We start from the raw sequence: 19,973 nt of genomic DNA on the forward strand, positions 1-19,973 counted from the left end.
TGATATGAAATTAACTGCCACGTGATTCTCCGCCCATGAACTCGCACGCCCAACTAGGAGAGGAGAGGTAGGCTACTGAAGTTGAAGCAGTGAATTCTGAGTGTGTGAATAATCCGAAAAATATGTGCTTTTAATACAATAGGTAGGCTGAAAGGCTCTGCGCGGTCTGAAGTGGCCGTACAGCATTTACTGAGATCCAGACTTCAGGGCTTTCATACTTCTTGTGCTTAGCGGTGCAGAGCAGAGTTATTGTGTAGGAAGTTGTCAAGGAAGTGAGTTCGTGTTTATACAGGATGGACCGCCCCCACCTACCTTGAACACTCTTGCCTGCATCTAGCTGATCTAGGGTGTAATCATTAGTCCAACAGTTGCAAATGAGAGTTTCTATTGGACAAATTCAGTTATGTTTATCCCCGTTTCGTTCTGTTTAAGAAACGTTTTTCAACAGAATCGGCGGAATGAATACACCCCTGATCACCCGCAAACACAGTTCACTTTCATAGCTGCCATATACAAACCGCATGATCACTTTGTTCGTTGTATAATTCCTTCTCGCATCTACGTGCTCTCCTCCTCTCACCTTTTCCCTTCGCTTGTGGATTTCAATGCACAACAGCTATCTGTGACCAGGCGAGAGAACCTTTCCAAGCCAAACCTTCATACCATAACCGCTACACACTGCCTACATCGTTGTCAACATAGCTACTAGAACTAACGTGTTAGTAAACCCGCTACAATGATGCAGTACAGCAAGCAGTTTAGCAGTTACACCGGCGGGCTCTGGTGGCAATAAGTTAATAAAACCAAACGCTTACCTTGACTCGGAAGAGTTCCAGTGTTGGATAGCCAGCTAGTTTACATAGTATCCCTCTCTGTTTGAGTAGGCTAAACTAGCTAGCTGCCTTCGCTAGTTAAGCAAGTGAAAAAAATTATAAAAATAAAACGAAATATAGCTAGCTCTCTCTCGGTCTCTCTCCTCCTTCATTTTTGAGGAAATTAATTTGTTCAAAACAGTTCAACTATTGTCTTTCTCTTTGAGTCAACTACTCACCACATTGTATGCATAATTCTCTGATCCTTTTGATTAGATGGACAAGATGTAAGTTCATGCTGCAAGAGTTCTGATAGGTTGGAGGACAGCCTCCAGAAGTTGTCATAATTATTGAAGGGGGTGAGAACCATGAGCGTCCTATGTATTGTATTGAAGTCAGTGTACCCAGAGGAGGACGGAAACTAGCTGTCCTCCGGCTACACCATGGTGCTACCCCAGAGAGTGCTGTTGAGGCTACTGTAGACCTTCATTGCAAAACAGTGTGTTATAATTATTTGGCAATATGAATATATTTAGTGTAGTTTTATCAAATTTACTGAGGAGGATGGTCCTCCCCTTCCTCCTCCGAGGAGCTCCATTGATGCACACAACCTGGAGCTTCTTACCGCCACACGCTTTGGCAACTTACTCACAAAGTTTTCTCGCTCCCTCTCAGTCCAACGGTTGGGATGCCAACGAAATGTTTCATTACAACAAGGTGAACTTCGGCGTCGAGTCTACCTACGACTCCAGCCTCTCAATGTACACGTAAGTCCACCTCCATGTCAACACACAAACCAATAAACCTTCAAGGTCTTCAAGGCCTAAACAGAGTCAACCTTTTGAAATTAATATGCCCCTGAATCTCTATCAGAGCTGGGTTTAAAATACTTGAAAGATCATTTCAAATACTTAATCTGTGCCTGTTTGAGCATGCCTGGCTTAATAAACCAATAGAGAAGTCCCAAAACTGCAAATCTCTCCCATCTGGCACTCCAGGCACACTTGAGCAATCACAAAGTATTTGAACCCAGATCTGATCTTCATACATGATTGTTTGTATGTACACTACTTGTTCAAAAGTTAGGGGTCACTTAGAAATGTCCTTGTTTTCGAAAGAAAAACAATTTATTTGTACATTAAAATAACATCAAATTGATCAGAAATACAGTGTAGACATTGTTAATGTTGTAAATGGCTATTGTAGCTGGAAAAGTTATTTGTTTCTGGCCATTTTGAGCCTGTAATCAAACCCAAAATTGCTTATGCTCCAGATACTCAACTAGTCTCAAGAAGGCCAGTTTTATTGCTTCTTTAATCAGCACAACAGTTTTCAGCTGTGCTAACATAATTGCAAAAGGGTTTTCTAATGATCAATTAGCCTTTTAAAATGATAAACTTGGATTAGCAAACACAACGTGCTATTGGAACACAGGACTGATGGTTGCTGATAATGGGCCTCTCTACGCCTATGTAGATATTCCATTAAAAAATCAGCCGTTTCCAGCTATAATAGCCATTTACAACATTAATGTCTACACAAAAAAATTGCTTTTCTTTAAAAAACAAGGACATTTCTAAGTGACCCCAAACCTTTGAACGGTAGTGTATGCATCTATGCATAGTGTTGATGTTCACAATCTCTCTCTTCTTTTCTCTCTCTGTCTCCCTCCCTGTCCTTCAGGGTCCATCTGGAGAGGGACAGCACGGAGGGCTTCCGGCAGCGGGAGGCGCGTGCCGCCCGCATGGCTAGTGAGATCGAGTCCAGCCCCCAGTACCGCCACCGCGTCTTGCTGGAGAACGGGGAGGGCAAGAGCGAGGAGGACAAGTACAGCGCTGTGGTGCGCGGTGGCGAGCGGGGGGGGGGGGAGCGGGGGAGGGAGAGCCCCAGGGAGAAGGGCTGCGACAGCCCCGGCATAGTCAGCAGGTGAGTGCTCCGGTCAGGCTGTATTCTTTGGCTATGTCACAATTCACCACCCTTTTCCAGAAGTGTGCACTTCATGGATTCAACAATGGTGGAAATTAACTATTTCTAGCCAATTATTTAATGTTTTTAAATACACAATGGTGAGTGAAAAAGTGCACACTTGGAGAGAAGGGTGGAGAATTGCGATATAGCCTTTGGCTAGTGTGTGGGGGGGTGTCACTATTGGCTACTGCTAAGTGATTTGTGTATTTGAGATGGACCACATTTCAGTCGGACTGAGTAGAATCGCTGCTCTACAAATCAACTGGCATCCCAATTAACTACTCATTATGTGATCAAGATTAGTGATTCTGCGCCTCACCTTGCTCAAACTGATCCCCTGATCATGCTGGAAGTCTTAGTGCTTTGGCAGCAGTGGATGGTCAGATTGGGAAAAGCATGATATACAGTATTAGGCATGTTCCCATGGTACCCCGCCCCCCCCCCCTTTCACTCTTTCTGTTTCTCACTCTCTCAGGGAAGGCAAATACATTTCGTTACCCCAGCGAGCGAGGGAGATGGGCGTGTCGGGGGGCAGCATGAGAGGAGAACGCGGGCGGGCAGAGCGAGGCCCTGGAGGAGGAAGCGGCGGACCCCAAGGTCACAACCGCATGAGCTACCGCTCTGCCATTCCCTCCTCTTCCTCCCCCAGACCTCCCCTGCCCTTTGCCACCGGCGGCCCCCAGCCCCCTCCCCCCTCCTCGGAGTGCAGCAGCCCCCTCTCTGGTAGAGGTTACTCCCCCCACCACCCCCAGGGCTGCCCTGGCACCGCCAGCCCCTACGCCCCTACCTCCCCCGGGGGTCTGGCCTCAGCCAACGCCGCCCCCACTTCAGCTAGTCCCCCCACCCCCCATTCCAACTCGCTGTCGGACACTGGTAGGCCCGTCAACGGAGGTGAGTGAAAATATTGCTGTGTGTTTGGGGAGTTATCTGTGTTGTAATGGGATGTCTGTGTGCCTACGTGGATGTGTTACACCAGAAAGCATACATGGCAGTCATGAATTATTTGTTTTTATAAACTGGGGGGTTCTAGCCCTGAATGCTGATTGGCTGCTCTAATTACGTTGGTAACCAGTTTATAATAGCAATAAGTCACCTCAGGGGTTTGTGATATATGGCCAATGTACCACGGCTAAGGGCTGTGTCCTCCTCGGGCCTTATAACTTAAGTTTGCACTGTGTGTGCAGTCTTGAAAAGTAATAGGTGAAGCTTCCAATAATATATTGTCAGTTAATTGTAGGGAAATTGAACCTCCTCTCTTCCTTTTCCCTGCCCCAGTGTCTTCCAGGTTGTCCCCCAAATCACAGAGACCCGCCCAGTCAAACCGACCGGTCCGGACACCTAACTCACACACACAGTCCACAGGTTAACATACAACTATGCCTTTTATCTCACACTTTGTTTACACACTTGTTCAAGACACACTCCAGAACTCAAGACACAGACATTCTGCCTCATCATAGACTAAGTCCAATGAAAATTGCTACTAATGGTTGATGTTGGTTAGTAAACTAACTACTAACTCACATTTCATGTGCGTCTGATATGGCACACTATTCCCTATATATATAGTGCACTACTTTTGTCCCTACATAGGGAATAGGGTGCCAGGGCACAAAGTAGTGCACTTTAAAGGGAACAGGGTGCCATTTCAGACACAGCCAAAAATTCTAACCATTCATAACGACTCATTGTCTTCCACTCTGACCTCTGTTCTGTCTCGTCCTCCATCAGCCTCCCGCTCCCCGAAATCTGACTCGCAGGACTCAGTGCAGTACCTGGACACGTCATCCTTCTCCATGCCCGCCCAGAAAACATCAGGCCCCGCCCCGCTCTTCCCCATAGATGGTACGAACAATGACAACAATCAACAAACTATATTTATAAACAAGTGGAGACAGGTTTTGGTTGTTGAGTAGTAGTGATGACAATGAAATTGCTAATGATAATAAGTATTTATAAAACCGACTTTCATACATTTGGCTGAAAGCACAACTACATCTTCCACGTCCGGTCTCCATTTTTTTTCACATTACTTATTGAGTCTATATTAGGTAATGAAAAGGGCCCAACTGTCATCAGGACAGGGTCACCTGTACAATAACCAGACAGGTGTTTTGTGGGAATCTGTTCAAGTGGTTGGGGTTTTCCAGTGGCTAATTGGTCCCCTGTGTGTTTTTCTCTATCTCTCATTCCGTCTGTCTGTTCTACAGTGAACGAGATTCTCTGCACGGCTGCCAAAGAGCGATCAGCAGAGAGTCCAGGCAGCACGGAGGATGGCAAGAATAAAGGTGTGTCTCTGTGTGTGTAATTTGTGTTTTTGGGAGGGAGTTTGTGTGTATTAGAGGTCAGACACACCTCGACAACGAATGGCTAAAGCACCTGCTGGGTGTCGCTGAACGGTGACTGTTTGCGCTGATTCAACATGTAGACACCGTTGGGAAATTAACAGAAAATGACGGCAGATATTCTGGTTGGTAGGATGGCTAGTGGCCACCCCTTACTTTTAACGGTTTGTCGTCACGGTGTGTCTCGGCTCAAAAAATGTGCGCGTGTTAGTGTGTGCATGTTAGTGAGTCAGTCAACTGTTGTCGTAGATGAGAAGAGTATCCCTGTAGAAAAGCATTTGTTTGCCATAAGGTGCTGTCTGAAAGAAAAGTGCAGCCAAAAACAGCCACATCACTTTCTATCCTGCTTGAGAACTTGTAATGAAGTTGACTCTTTTGTACCCTTTCTCTCTCCCTTTCCTCTCAGCCCCCTCCATTCAGCAAAGGTCACAAATTGAAGAGCTGCGGAAATTCGGCAAAGAATTCAGGGTAAGACTTCTGTCGCTTCTCCTCAGCTAAATTCTCTTGATGAGAAGATTTGTTCTGTCAAGTCCTGAGCTGGTGGTATTTCAGGAGCAGGACCAAGTTGGACAGATGGGAACTTCTATAAGTAGTCGGAAATAAATTACTTGCATTTCTTGTTTATAAAGAATTCTGAAAATGGATGGCTTAGTATCAACCGTCAACTGTTTGACCCTTTTAAGCATGTATTTTTAAATTAACTTGGAAATGTGTTTTGAGAAATGCAAGCGGTCTAGCACCCCTTACTAAAGTTTCATACTCCTTGTCATTTTATTTCCCTCGTGTTTCTTTATTTTTAGCATAGAGTGCATTGGGATGCAGTTGCTTCATATGAATTGTGCTGTATAAATAAATATTGATTTGTGATTCTCCTCAGCTTCAGCCCAGCGGATGTGGCTCCAGTGCTGCAGCGGTATCTCCCTCCGACACGGCCAAGCCCTCTCCCTCGGACGCCAGCCCCGCCTCCTCAGACTCCAAACAGACCTTCGCCCCCCAAAGTCCCTCCCAGCCCACCGCTTCCCCCTCAGGGGACCCCGCCAAGGAGCCCAGTGCCAGCGCAGCCGCCACCACCAGTACAGCCGCCACCACCGCTGGCCCCATTTCAGACAGGCAATCGCCAGGACAATCCCAGTCCGCCAGGACCCCAGGAAGTGAGGAGTCCAGACAGGAGAAGGTGGATCGAGTGGAGGGTGTGATTGAGTGAGTTTTGCGGAAGACGGAAAGGGGATTTCTTTCTGGTAGTGCTGAGCGATTAACCAAAATGTTGGTTATTTTTCATTTTTTAAACAACAAATTGACCAACATCGGTTCAATTATTAGAATTCCATTTCGTTTGTTTCTCTAGAGATGAATCAGATCAAGCCCAAACTGTGCAATGTAGTAGGGAGTTGTAGTTCCCAACAGGCCAATATTCTACATAGTTTAGCGCATTGACCATAATCAATTGCGCGTCTACTTGTCCAGACACTGAAAGGGAGAGAAGAGAAAGGAGACGTGCTATCCAGAGGGATAGAGAGCAGTTGCTTCACGAGGTATCTCTACCTGAAAATACATAATCTAATGATCGATAGTTGGTATTTAGCAGTCATAAGTATGCCTTATTTACTTTGAAGAACTACTAAAATTGGGATTTTGTCACAGTATAGACAGCAGCTCTATAGAAATTAGAATTAAATAATAAAGTAATCAAATAAAACAAATATAATAATATACACAACTGAAATATTTTATTGAAGTAATGTGAATATATTATGGTTAATAAGTGTTAATGAGCAGTCACTACCATCATGGGACTTTTAATAATTGTTTTATTCTGTTAAAGCATTCAACTCACCATAGTGCATTTAATGTTTAAAATAATCTAAGCCTAAATCGAAAACCGTGATGATAAAAAATAAAAGAATCGAAACCGAACCTACCTCCAAAAAGCTAAAATCGCTCAGCACTACTTTCTGGTTTATAGATGGATTTGGTTACAAAGCAGTGGATATCATTGTGTATACAGTACTAACAGTGTCCTCTCTCAGTGAAGTCAAGAAGTCAACTCTGAATCCCAACGCCAAAGAGTTCAACCCCAACAAAATCGCACTCACTCTGGTAAGCAAGAATGTGTAATACCACGTCAAGAAGAGCAAGATAATTAGGATCTAAAATGTCTTGACATGTCTACTAACCAAACAATGTCTTGATATGTCTTGACATGTGGCTCAGTTGGTAGAGCATGGTGCTTGCACACATGACTGTAAGTCGCTTTGGTTAAAAGCGTCTGCTATCTATCATCTATCTACTGTATCTATACTACCAAACACTGTCTAGACGCGCCTATGTACCAAACGATGTCTTGACGTCTACGTACCAAACAATGTCTAGACGTCTACTTACCAAACGATGTCTAGAGGTCTACGTACCAAACGATGTCTACAGGTCTACGCACCAACGTGTAGGGCAGGGATGGGCAACTTTGATGGGGGTGAAGGCCACAAAAGAAACTGAACTCATTATGAGGGGCCGCAGTGGCTCGCGGGTCTGCTTACCAACACATGCAGTCAGCCTTTTTTGAGGGCCCTAAGTGAAATTTAGATTTTAGAAATGTTTTGCATTTTTTGAGTTTCTAACCATTTCATGCAGATGATTTACCTGATGCGTGAGTCACGGCCGGGCAGATGGGGAAAAAAGATATGCCAGTTCAATTTGATAAATGCCGACAGAGAATTTGTTCGTTATGATGAACTTCACAGGGTGGTGAAATTGCACGTGATGTGCTTGATGTTCCTTTCCAATAAATATCGAGGGTCTTATTCTTGTGACATGATGATCGATGCTTCGCTGCCGTTTGACAAGTAAAAATAATATCGCTCTTATCCATAATACAAGCATTTCGCTACACCCGCAATAACATCTGCTAAACACGTGTATGTGACAAATAAAATGTGATTTGATTTGAATAATCTCATAATGTACAGTGCTGTGAAAAAGTATTTGCCCCCTTTCTAATTTTCTCTAGTATTGCATATTTTTTTATACTGAATGTTATCAGATCTTCAACCAAAACATAATATTAGATAAAGGGAACCTGAGTTTACAAATAACAAAAACAATTGATACTTATTTTATTTATTTAATTAACACATTTCTGCAACACCCAATTCCCCTGTGTGAAAAGGTATTGCACCCTTACACTCATTAACTGGTTGTACCACCTTTAGCTGCAATGACTCCAACCAAACGCTTCCTGTAGTTGTTGATCAATCTCTCACATCACTGTGGAGGAATTTTGGCCCACTCTTCCATGCAGAACTGCTTTAACATCGGCAACATTTGTGGGTTTTCAAGCATGAACTGCTCGTTTCAAGTCCTGCCACAATATCTAAATTGGGATTAGGTCTGGACTTTAACTAGGCCATTCCAAAACTTAAAATGTGTTGCTTTTTAACCATTTTTATGTAGACTTGATTGTGTGTTTTGGATCATTGTCTTGCTGCATGACCCAGCTGCGCTTCAGCTCACAGACGGATGGCCTGACATTCTCCTGTAGAATTCTCTGATACAGAGCAGAATTTATGGTTCCTTCTATTAAGGCATCCAGGTCCTGAGGCAGCAAAGCATCCCCAAACCATCACACTACCACAACCATGCTTTATGGGTGGTCCTCTGTAGCTCAGCTGGTAGAGCATGGCGCTTGTAACGCCAAGGTAGTGGGTTCGATCCCCGGGACCACCCATACACAAAAATGTATGCACGCATGACTGTAAGTCGCTTTGGATAAAAGCGTCTGCTAAATGGCATATTATATTATTATTATTTACCATTGGTATAAGGTTCTTACTGTGGAATGTTTGGTTTTCGCCAGGCGTAATGGGACCCATGTCGTCCAAAAAGTTATACTTTTGACTCATCTGTCCATAGAACATTCTTCTAAGAGTCTTGATGATCATCCAGGTGCTTTCGGCAAACTTGAGTCAACTTTTTGGACGAGATGGGTCCCATTTTATGTCTGGCGAAAACCAAACACTGCATATTAGGTTTTGGTTGAAGATCTGATAACATTCAGTATCAAAAATATGCCAAAATAGAGAAAATCATAAAGGGAGCAAATACTTTTTCACGGCACTGTAGATGGTCTAACCCCACTGTATCTGCGAGCTGCTAGAGCGCACGTGCCAAGACCAGAGTAGGCACATTTGCTATATAACGCATCAGCTTTTGTGACAAAACCATCAGTAGAGTTGAAAATGCGATGGAAACCCATTTAACTAGTATTTTTCATTCGGTACATGGGAATTTGACAGCAAACGTTATTTTTATGTGTGCGACGTCATCTCGCACAGACTTTTATCCGCAATAAGTCAGTTTGATGGAAACACATCTCTGTTGGGGAAATGCGCATATTATTTTATGCAGATTTTAGACTTTGCATGAAAATCTGTCGCAAATTGGATGAAAACCTAGCTACTGTCTGACATAAGAGAAACTGCTGATGCAAAAAATAAATAAAATTCACCGTGTGTATTCTACTATTCTGACTCTCAACAGTAAGTTGAGACCCCGAGTTCCCAATTTTTTAAATAATAATATTTTCCCATCCCTGGTGTAGGGTATAGTTGCCTCTAGATGCTGATTTTTGTGTCCGTTTTGGATTTTCCGCACTAATGGTTTAGGATTGGGGAAGGGATGGGCATTTGAAATAATTTCAATATTCAAATAATGTCATTAATTTCGGGGAGATATCGAATATTCAAATAACCGTGCCCATCCCTAGATTGGGGGAGGGGAAGCTGATCTTATCTGTATCTAGGGGAAACTTCACCCTGGAGTGTACCAAACACTGCCTAGACATCTACTTACAAAACTGATATAAATGGTTGTTCCCCTTCCCTCTGTTTCTGCAGACTAAGCCCAACCCTTCACCCACGCCCCCTCGGCAACCCCCTCCCAGCAACGCGGTGGTGCTGCAGCACCCAGGCAGCCAGGGTCCCATCTACAACGCCCCCTACCTCTCCTACGTCTCCCAGATCCACTCTGTACAGGTAACACACACACACACACACACACACACAGATCCAAACTGTACAGGTAACCCACACACACAAGACACTTCTTACACTGACACTTTGATTGAATTGACTGCATGCTGTGGGGCATTCTGTTTCCCCATCAAATACTGCTCCTCCCCCTGTTTGTCTGAAAAGTTAGTCCCTATGAATGTGAGGCTTTGGGATTATTGGTAATATTATAGTCAATACTATACTTGAGTTTCGCCAGTAGTGATGTAGTGTGTGACTATATACAGTGTTATGCTATTGTTTGAGCGCAGTTTAGGGTCTAGTATTAGTTAATGTTAAAATTGCCTATATCCCCTCATTGAAAAGCCAATGTGGCTTGTAGCTTTGTGTTGACCTCTTGTCTCCTGGTTTCTGTTTCCCTCCAGCCGCCACAGATGTACCAGTATACCATGTCTACAGTCAGCCAGGGGAAATACCCCCGAGCCAAAGGTACACGCTCTCTGCACGCCTCTTCTCCGACTCTCTACCAGTGTGCATGCATTGTTTACACCTTGACATACTCTAGCTGATCCCAGATCTGTTTGTGCTGTCTGGCCAACTACTATGGTCAGTATCAAGTGGAGTTGGCAAGACATTACAAACACATCTATGACCAAGCTATATATATAACACATCTTACTTACCTTACTAATACATATTATTATTATTACTACTTCTTTGTATTCAAACTTCTTTATCTAGTAATGCATGGCAAACTGTTGTAGTTCTACAGTAAAGTTGAATGTCGGGCAAAACCAACTTTAAATCGTAAGCATGTGACTTAATATCCCCCTGGGGATCAATTCAGTTCTGTATTGTTCTTTTTAAAGCATGTTCATAACTACTAGTGCGTCATTTCGGGCAGTGTGGTCTATGTGACTGTGAGCGAGTTCCCCTCCCTGTCAACGTTGTTATGCAGTCATGTTTTGGTCTCCCCCAGGCTCAGTGGTGGGGGCCCTCCGCTCGGACCATGGCAACTCGGGCCCGCCGCAGGCCATGCTACAGGTGGCGGCGTCTGCAGCCGGAGCCCCCCTGGTGCCGTCACCCTACCCCCAGTCCTACCTGCAGTACAGCCAGCAGCAGGTCATCCAGGCCATGACGCCTTACTCCGGACAGGTCAGTGTGTGGGTGGGAAAGTGTGTTTGTGCGTGGCTGTACTGTGTGGGGGCGGGGGGCAGGGGATAGACCTCAATTTCCTATCCCCAGAGTTTTGAATTGAACGGCCTCCCTTTGCCTTCGTGGTGATAAATCTCTATCCAGTTTTGGTCGTCATAACTGTAGCAGTCAGATACTGAAAACAATGTCTGTCTTTCTCTATGTATCTCACCCTCTCTCCCTTCCCCAGCCGATGTACTCCATGCTGCAGGGCGGTGCCAGGATGTTGGGCCAGGGAGGAAGTCACCCCCAGGCCATGGGCCCTCCAGGGGGCCCCCAGTTCCCCGGCCAAGGTGAGGGGCCTCAGGTGCCACAGCAGGGTATCTATGGTGAGTCCAAAACTCAAAGGCAACAACACTGGTTGGATCCTGAATTTGGACTGGATCATTGTTTTGAGGGTAGCCTAGTCCAAGATCTGTTTGCTGTTTGTGCTGTATAGCCAACCAACGACCATAGGAGTGTATGCAGCACAAACAGATCTTGTACCAGGCTACTGGATCATTGTTTTGGGGAATTTATAATAAAACATGAGTGTAATACGGAAAGTGTCTTCAGCCAAATAATATTTTCTGAAATCTGATTGTTTTTCTGCTCTCTTTCTCACCCCTCTCTAGCCCCCCAGTCGTTTTCCCATCACCAAGGTGCAGTGCATCAGCCCCAGCCCTCCAGCACCCCTACGTGTAACCAGCCCCCCCCTCAGCAGCACGCCCCCAGCCCTGGACAGGTAAGACCAACACCCCGCATCCCAGCTTCAAATCTCACCATCCCTCTCCTGACCACATACCAGTTCTAGAACATACCCCTTTTTATCTTGATCACGTTTTTTATCGACATACAGCATTGTTGGGCATTTTGAAGGTGTATGTTAAAGGTATACTCAGACAGCGATAGGAAGTGGGCTGACTTTCAATACAAAGAGCGTGAAGCAAGAGATTAATCTTCTCAACAGTTGTTGTCACACAGCTATCACAATCTGCAATATCTTTGTTTCACACCACTACTCGTGGTCATGTCATATCGCTGAGTCTGAGCTTTTATTCTCCCCTGACATTCTATGTTATGTCTTCTCTAAGTTTATCCTATGCTAATGATTTCCTTCTCTATCTCTGCCCAGTCGGGACCCCAGCCCCAGTCTCTATATCACTCCGGGTCCCTCTCGGCCCCCACCCCCCCTAACATGCCCCCCGGACACACGTCGCCCCAGGGCTCGTACCCCCTTCAGGGCTACAGCCTGCATGGCCACCAGGGAATCCCGCACACGTACGCCAGTCTGGGGCAGATAACACAGGTACATTAACACTGCTGGAGTTACTCTGGGTCCTGTTCATTAGTGTACATTTTTTTTAAAAATTTGATAAATAAAATGAAAATGTGCCTTATTGGAAAAGTCCATATTTATTTCATTTTTCACACAACCCTGGTTATGACTGTAAGCAGAGATAATAATGTTGTTGATCTTATCAGGAATTCCTCACTTTTCTCAAGTCTTTCATAATTGAAATTGGCCAACCCGCAAACAGATATCCGTCTTTTCCTGGCTCTATTGCGTATCTATTCGAAGCCTTCAAAAATATATTCTCTAATGCCAGATTAGTAAAGTAAACACCTTTTGGAAGGAGTGAAAAGAATTACACTCAATTCCATTCAAAAAGGGTGGCAGGTGGTCGTTGGTCCAGTAATTGAAAGGTAGCTGGTTCGAATCCCAGAGCCCACTAGGTAAAAAACTGTCGCTGTTTCTTTAAGCAAGGCACTCAACCCTAATTGCTCCTGTAAATCGCTCTGGATTAGTCTGCTAAATGACTAAAATGAAAAAGCATAACTGTCCATCAATAAGAAATTTAGAGTGATTGTAAGAACAATGTCCTAATGTTTATATTTAGGCAAATCATGTCGTTATACCTGTGTTTTATATATTGTGTGACACATTTTATGTATATTTCTGCGTATGTACCAAGATGTTCAAATACACCTAAACCTAAATGTCCCTGGTCCCTCTCCGTAGGCTCACGTCCAAGGGGCCATGCAGGGACCCCACCACCAGGGCCAACACGGCCACCCGCAGGTAGTGATGCTCCAGGCCCCGCCCCCCCAGCAGGGCCTTGGACAGGTCTCCCAGCACCCCCAACATGGCCTCCAGCAAGGGGCCCACCAACACTTCTACATAGGACATCCACAAGGTATGAAGGTGCCCTAAGCTTGTATTACTGCAGAGAAGGGGACCAGAGTGTTATACTAGAGGGGCGACATTTCCGTAGTGCAAAATTGACCCCAAAAAAAGGGTGGTATACGCTCCAAATTCTGTTGTGGTTCGACAAGAACACTTTTGCCAAGGCGGAGATGAGTGGCCGAGATCGAGACGATGCGGAGATGAGTGGACACAATTAAATTATACAATTGCAGAATGTCATTAGATTAGACATACAGTTGAAGTCGGAAGTTTACATACACTAACAAATTCACAAATTCCTTGTTAGGACATGTACTTTGTGCATGACACAAGTAATTTTTCCAACAATTGTTTACAGACAGATTATTTCACTTATAATTCACTGTATCACAATTCCAGTGGGTCAGAAGTTTACATACAGTGGGGAAAAAAAGTATTTAGTCAACCGCCAATTGTGCAAGTTCTCCCACTTAAAAAGATGAGAGAGGCCTGTAAATTTCATCATAGGTACACGTCAACTATGACAGACAAAGTGAGGGAAAAAATCCAGAAAATCACATTGTAGGATTTTTAATAAATTTATTTGCAAATTATGGTGGAAAATAAGTATTTGGTCACCTACAAACAAGCAAGATTTCTGGCTCTTACAGACCTGTAACTTCTTCTTTAAGAGCCTCCTCTGTCCTCCACTCGTTACCTGTATTAATGGCACCTGTTTGAACTTGTTATCAGTATGAAAGACACCTGTCCACAACCTCAAACAGTCACACTCCAAACTCCACTATGGCCAAGACCAAAGAGCTGTCAAAGGACACCAGAAACAAAATTGTAGACCTGCACCAGGCTGGGAAGACTGAATCTGCAATAGGTAAGCAGCTTGGTTTGAAGAAATCAACTGTGGGAGCAATTATTAGGAAATGGAAGACATACAAGACCACTGATAATCTCCCTCGATCTGGGGCTCCACGCAAGATCTCACCCCGTGGGGTCAAAATAATCACAAGAACAGTGAGCAAAAATCCCAGAACCACACGGGGGGACCTAGTGAATGACCTGCAGAGAGCTGGGACCAAAGTAACAAAGCCTACCATCAGTAACACACTACGCCGCCAGGGACTCAAATCCTGCAGTGCCAGACGTGTCCCCCTGCTTAAGCCAGTACATGTCCAGGCCCGTCTGAAGTTTGCTAGAGTGCATTTGGATGATCCAGAAGAGGATTGGGAGAATGTCATATGGTCAGATGAAACCAAAATAGAACTTCTTCGTAAAAACTCAACTCGTCGTGTTTGGAGGACAAAGAATGCTGAGTTGCATCCAAAGAACACCATACCTACTGTGAAGCATGGGGGTGGAAACATCATGCTTTGGGGCTGTTTTTCTGCAAAGGGACCAGGACGACTGATCCGTGTAAAGGAAAGAATGAATGGGGCCATGTATCATGAGATTTTGAGTGAAAACCTCCTTCCATCAGCAAGGGCATTGAAGATGAAACGTGGCTGGGTCTTTCAGCATGACAATGATCCCAAACACACCGCCCGGGCAACGAAGGAGTTGCTTCGTAAGAAGCATTTCAAGGTCCTGGAGTGGCCTAGCCAGTCTCCAGATCTCAACCCCATAGAAAATCTTTGGAGGGAGTTGAAAGTCAGTGTTGCCCAGCGACAGCCCCAAAACATCACTGCTCTAGAGGAGATCTGCATGGAGGAATGGGCCAAAATACCAGCAACAGTGTGTGAAAACCTTGTGAAGACTTACAGAAAACGTTTGACCTGTGTCATTGCCAACAAAGGGTATATAACAAAGTATTGAGAAACTTTTGTTATTGACCAAATACTTATTTTCCACCATAATTTGCAAATAATTTCATAAAATATCCTACAATGTGATTTTCTGGAGAGAAAAAAATCTAATTGTGTCTGTCATGAATTTATTTGCAAATTATGGTGGACAATAAGTATGTCTTCCATTTCCTAATAATTGCTCCCACAGTTGATTTCTTCAAACCAAGCTGCTTACCTATTGCAGATTCAGTCTTCCCAGGCTGGTGCAGGTCTACAATTTTGTTTCTGGTGTCCTTTGACAGCTCTTTGGTCTTGGCCATAGTGGAGTTTGGAGTGTGACTGTTTGAGGTTGTGGACAGGTGTCTTTTATACTGATAACAAGTTCAAACAGGTGCCATTAATACAGGTAACGAGTGGAGGACAGAGGAGCCTCTTAAAGAAGAAGTTACAGGTCTGTGAGAGCCAGAAATCTTGCTTGTTTGTAGGTGACCAAATACTTATTTTCCACCATAATTTGCAAATAAATTCATTAAAAATCCTACAATGTGATTTTCTGGATTTTTTTTCCTCATTTTGTCTGTCATAGTTGACGTGTACCTATGATGAAAATTACAGGCCTCTCTCATCTTTTTAAGTGGGAGAACTTGCACAATTGGTGGCTGACTAAATACTTTTTTCCCCACTGTACACTAAGTTGACTGTGCCTTTAAACAGCTTGGAAAATTCCAGAAAATGATGTCATGGCTTTAGAAGCTTCTAATAGGCTAATTGACGTCAATTGGAGGTGTACCTGTGGATGTATTTCAAGGCCTACCTTCAAACTCAGTGCCTCTTTGTTTGACATCATGGGAAAATCAAAAGAAATCAGCCAAGACCTCAGAAAAAATATTGTAGACCTCCACAAGTCTGTTTCATCCTTGGGAGCAATTTCCAAACGCCTGAAGGTACCACGTTCATCTGTACAAACAATAGTACGCAAGTATAAACACCATGGGACCACGCAGCCGTCATACCACTCAGGAAGGAGACGCGTTCTGTCTCCTAGAGATTAACGTACTTTGGTGCAAATCAATCCCAGAACAACAGCAAAGGACCTTGTGAACATGCTGGAGGAAACAGGTACAAAAGTATCTATATCCACAATAAAACGAGTCCTATATCGACATGACCTGAAAGGCCGCTTAGCAAGGAAGAAGCCACTGCTCCAAAACCGCCATAAAAAAGCCAGACTACAGTTTGCAACTGCACATGGGGACAAAGATCGTACTTTTTGGAGAAATGTCCTCTGGTCTTTATTAAACAAAAATAGAACTGTTTGGCTATAATGACCATTGTTATGTTTGGAGGAAAAAGGGGGCTGCTTGCAAGCCGAAGAACACCATCCCAACCGTGAAGCACAGGGGTGGCAGCATCATGCTGTGGGGGTGCTTTGCTGCAGGAGGGACTCGTGCACTTCACAAAATAGATGGCATCATGAGGAAGGAACATTATGTGGATATATTGAAGCAACATCTCAAGACATCAGTCAGGAAGTTAAAGCTTGGTCGCAAATGGGTCTTCCAAATGGACAATGACCCCAAGCATACTTCCAAAGTTGTGGCAAAATGGCTTAAGGACAACAAAGTCAAGGTATTGGAGTGGCCATCACAAAGCCCTGACCTCAATCCTATAGAAAATGTGTGGGCAGAACTGAAAAAGCGTGTACGAGCAAGGAGGCCTACAAACCTGACTCAGTTACAGGAGCTCTGTCTGGAGGAATGGGCCAAAATTCACCCAACTTATTGTAGGAAGCTTGTGGAAGGCTACCCGAAACGTTTGACCCAAGTTAAACAATTTAAAGGCAATGCTACCAAATACTAATTGAGTGTATGTAAACTTCTGACCCACTGGGAATGTGATGAAAGAAATAAAAGCTGAAATAAATCATTCTCTCTACTATTATTCTGACATTTCACATTCTTAAAATAAAGTGGTGATCCTAACTGACCTAAGACAGGGAATTTTTACTAGGATTAAATGTCAGGAATTGTGAAAAACTGAGTTTAAATGTATTTGGCTAAAGTGTATGTAAACTTCCAACTTCAACTGTAGGTGTTTTGTAACAGATGCCTCTTTCCATTCATCGAATTGCAGGTGCACAGTGTTGGGGTTTGGATGCTGGAAATATTTTATGAGTGGACGAACATGCACGGGTAGACTACAGGAGCCCCTTTTTTAAGTGATTGTCAAACAATCGGATGGAAACATGACTGGTTGTGTTTGTCACATTTAAAAGGCATAGGCGGCATGTCCATAAGGCTAGGGGAAGCTAAGCTTTCGCTAATGTAAATTGAATTATACTGAACAGAAATATAAATGCAACATGTAAAGTGTTGGTCCCATGTTTCTTGAGCTGAAATAAAAGATCCCAGAAATGTTCCATACGCACAAAAATATTATTTATCTCAAATGTTGTGCAGAAATGTGTTTACATCTCTATATTAAGCCCTATACAAAATATTTTCCTTTACTTTTTCCATATTTTGTTACGTTACAGCCTTATTCTAAAATTGATTAAATTAATTTTTCCCCTCAATCTACACACAATACCCCATAATGACAAAGCAAGATAAAAAAATAAATACAAATGTTTTCAATAAAACAGAAATACCTTATTTACATAAGTATTCAGACCCTTTGCTATGAGACTCGAAATTAAGATCAGGTGCATCCTGTTTCCATTGGTCATTCTTGAGCTGTTTCTACAACTTGATTGGAGGCCACCTGTGGTAAATTAAATTGATTGGACATGATTTGGAAAGGCACACACCTGCCTATATAAGGTCCCACAGCTGACAGTACATATCAGAGCAAAAACCAAGCCTTGAGGTCGAAGGAATTGTCCGTAGAGCTCCGAGACAGGATTGTGTCGAGGTACAGATCTGGGGAAGGGTACCAAAAAATGTCTGCAGCATTGAAGGTCCCCAAGTACACAGTGGACTCCATCATTCTTAAATGGAAGAAATTTGGAACCACCAAGACTCTTCCTAGAGCTGGCCGCCTGGCCAAACTGAGCAATCGGGGGAGAAGGGCCTTGGTCAGGGAGGTGACCAAGAACCCGATGGTCACTCTAACAGAGCTCCAGAGTTCCTCTGTGGAGATGGGAGAGCCTTCCAGAAGGACAACCATCTCTCCAGCACTCCACCAATCAGGCCTTTATTGGAGAGTGGCCAGACAGAAGCCACTCCTCTGTAAAAGGCACATGACAGCCCGCTTGGAATTTGCCAAAGGGCACCTAAAGGACTCTCAGACAATGAGAAACAAGATTCTCTGGTCTGATGGAACCAAAATTGAACTATTTGGCCTGAATGCCAAGCTTCACGTCTGGAGAAAACCTGGCACCATCACTACGGTCAAGCATGGTGGTGGCAGCATCATGCTGTGGGGATGTTTTTCAGTGGCAGGGACTGCGAGACTAGTCAGGATCGAGGGAAAGATGAACGGAGCGAAGTACAGAGAGATCCTTGATGAAAACCTGCTCCAGAGCGCTCAGGACCTCAGACTGGGGCGAAGGTTCACCTTCCAACAGGACAACAACCCTAAGTACACAGCCAAGACAACGCAGGAGTGGCTTCAGGACAAGTCTCTGAATGTCCTTGAGTGGCCCAGCCAGAGCCCGGACTTGAACCCAATCTAACATCTCTGGAGAGACCTGAAAATAGCTGTGAAGCGACGCTCCCCATCCAACCTGACAGCGCTTGAGAGGATCTGCAGAGAAGAATGGGAGAACCTATTTTTGCTTTGTCATTATGAAGTATTGTGTGTAGATTGAGGGAACAATAACAATTTAATCCATTTTAGAATAAGGCTGTAACTTAAAATGTGGAAAAAGTCAAGGGGTCTGAATACTTTCCGAATGCACTGTATGTACAATTATGTAAATTATACAATTGTATAACATTGAGGTTCTTGAAAATTTGAATGATTTGCTTGAAAAAGTCCCTGAAAGGTCTTGAATTTCACTTGCCAATTTATTTTTGAACCCTGCTTAAAGGATGTATAGTCCTAGGCCTATGTTGTTGTATAGGTGGAGTTATGGGTGGGTCAATTTGCTTTTATTCCTCTAGTACACGTGGAACTGCATGAAAATCCTTATCTTTGTTTCAAAACATTTAGAAATGTTTATGCTAATGTAACACATTGGTCCCATTATTTATAGAAATACCATATATTTAATTAATTAATTCTATATGTAATTCTATGATTACGCAAGCTTGCGTGTGCCATACCAGTAAGAAATTAAATCTACTTTCACCCCTGATTCAATGTCTTAAGTAGCTGAACATGTCATTACTGTAACCTTGTGAAAGTTACGAACTGACACGTTTAAATTTGTCCAAAACTATAGCGAATAAGTGCCTTTCATTTAACGGGCTTGCACATGCGTAGTTCGGCACGACATCGTTAGGCCCATGATGTGTTTTTGCGCATGAGCTTAGCTGCCATGACATCGCCTACAAGCGTGATCTGGGATTTCTATTGGAGAAGCAGTATCTGGACCTCTTCGCATATATTGTATTTGATGCAGTCTTGTTGTTGGCCGTTTATATGGAACTTGTCTAAAACTGTAGTTATAGATGCTGGTTTCTAATGTGTTTTGTGATGACTGTAGTTGAAAAGTACTTTTGTAATATTTTGTCTAAATATCAAATAGGTGCATGGTGCCC

The 19,973-nt window shown here is 43.7% G+C and overlaps 1 protein-coding gene across 2 annotated transcripts in view; it reads left to right on the forward strand.

Moving 5' to 3' along the window:
- The window catches only part of LOC311128172 (ataxin-2-like protein), a 45,622-nt gene that overhangs the window by 24,586 nt on the left and 1,063 nt on the right, over positions 1-19,973 (forward strand). Inside the window, exons 7-22 of one of the 2 annotated variants that reach the window (XM_084160163.1) lie at positions 1,488-1,579; positions 2,496-2,738; positions 3,256-3,671; positions 4,056-4,142; positions 4,512-4,625; positions 4,991-5,068; positions 5,532-5,593; positions 6,003-6,325; positions 7,153-7,222; positions 10,015-10,152; positions 10,554-10,617; positions 11,087-11,283; positions 11,513-11,651; positions 11,937-12,046; positions 12,437-12,610; positions 13,325-13,499. In XM_084160163.1, the coding sequence (XP_084016289.1) occupies positions 1,488-1,579; positions 2,496-2,738; positions 3,256-3,671; positions 4,056-4,142; positions 4,512-4,625; positions 4,991-5,068; positions 5,532-5,593; positions 6,003-6,325; positions 7,153-7,222; positions 10,015-10,152; positions 10,554-10,617; positions 11,087-11,283; positions 11,513-11,651; positions 11,937-12,046; positions 12,437-12,610; positions 13,325-13,499 (2,482 nt within the window). The remainder of the gene's footprint in view (positions 1-1,487; positions 1,580-2,495; positions 2,739-3,255; positions 3,672-4,055; positions 4,143-4,511; positions 4,626-4,990; positions 5,069-5,531; positions 5,594-6,002; positions 6,326-7,152; positions 7,223-10,014; positions 10,153-10,553; positions 10,618-11,086; positions 11,284-11,512; positions 11,652-11,936; positions 12,047-12,436; positions 12,611-13,324; positions 13,500-19,973) is intronic. The other variant, XM_084160164.1, reaches the window with a different exon arrangement.

This window comes from Coregonus lavaretus, assembly GCF_964263955.1.
Source record: "Coregonus lavaretus genome assembly, chromosome: 1".
NCBI classification, from domain to species: Eukaryota; Metazoa; Chordata; class Actinopteri; order Salmoniformes; family Salmonidae; genus Coregonus; species Coregonus lavaretus.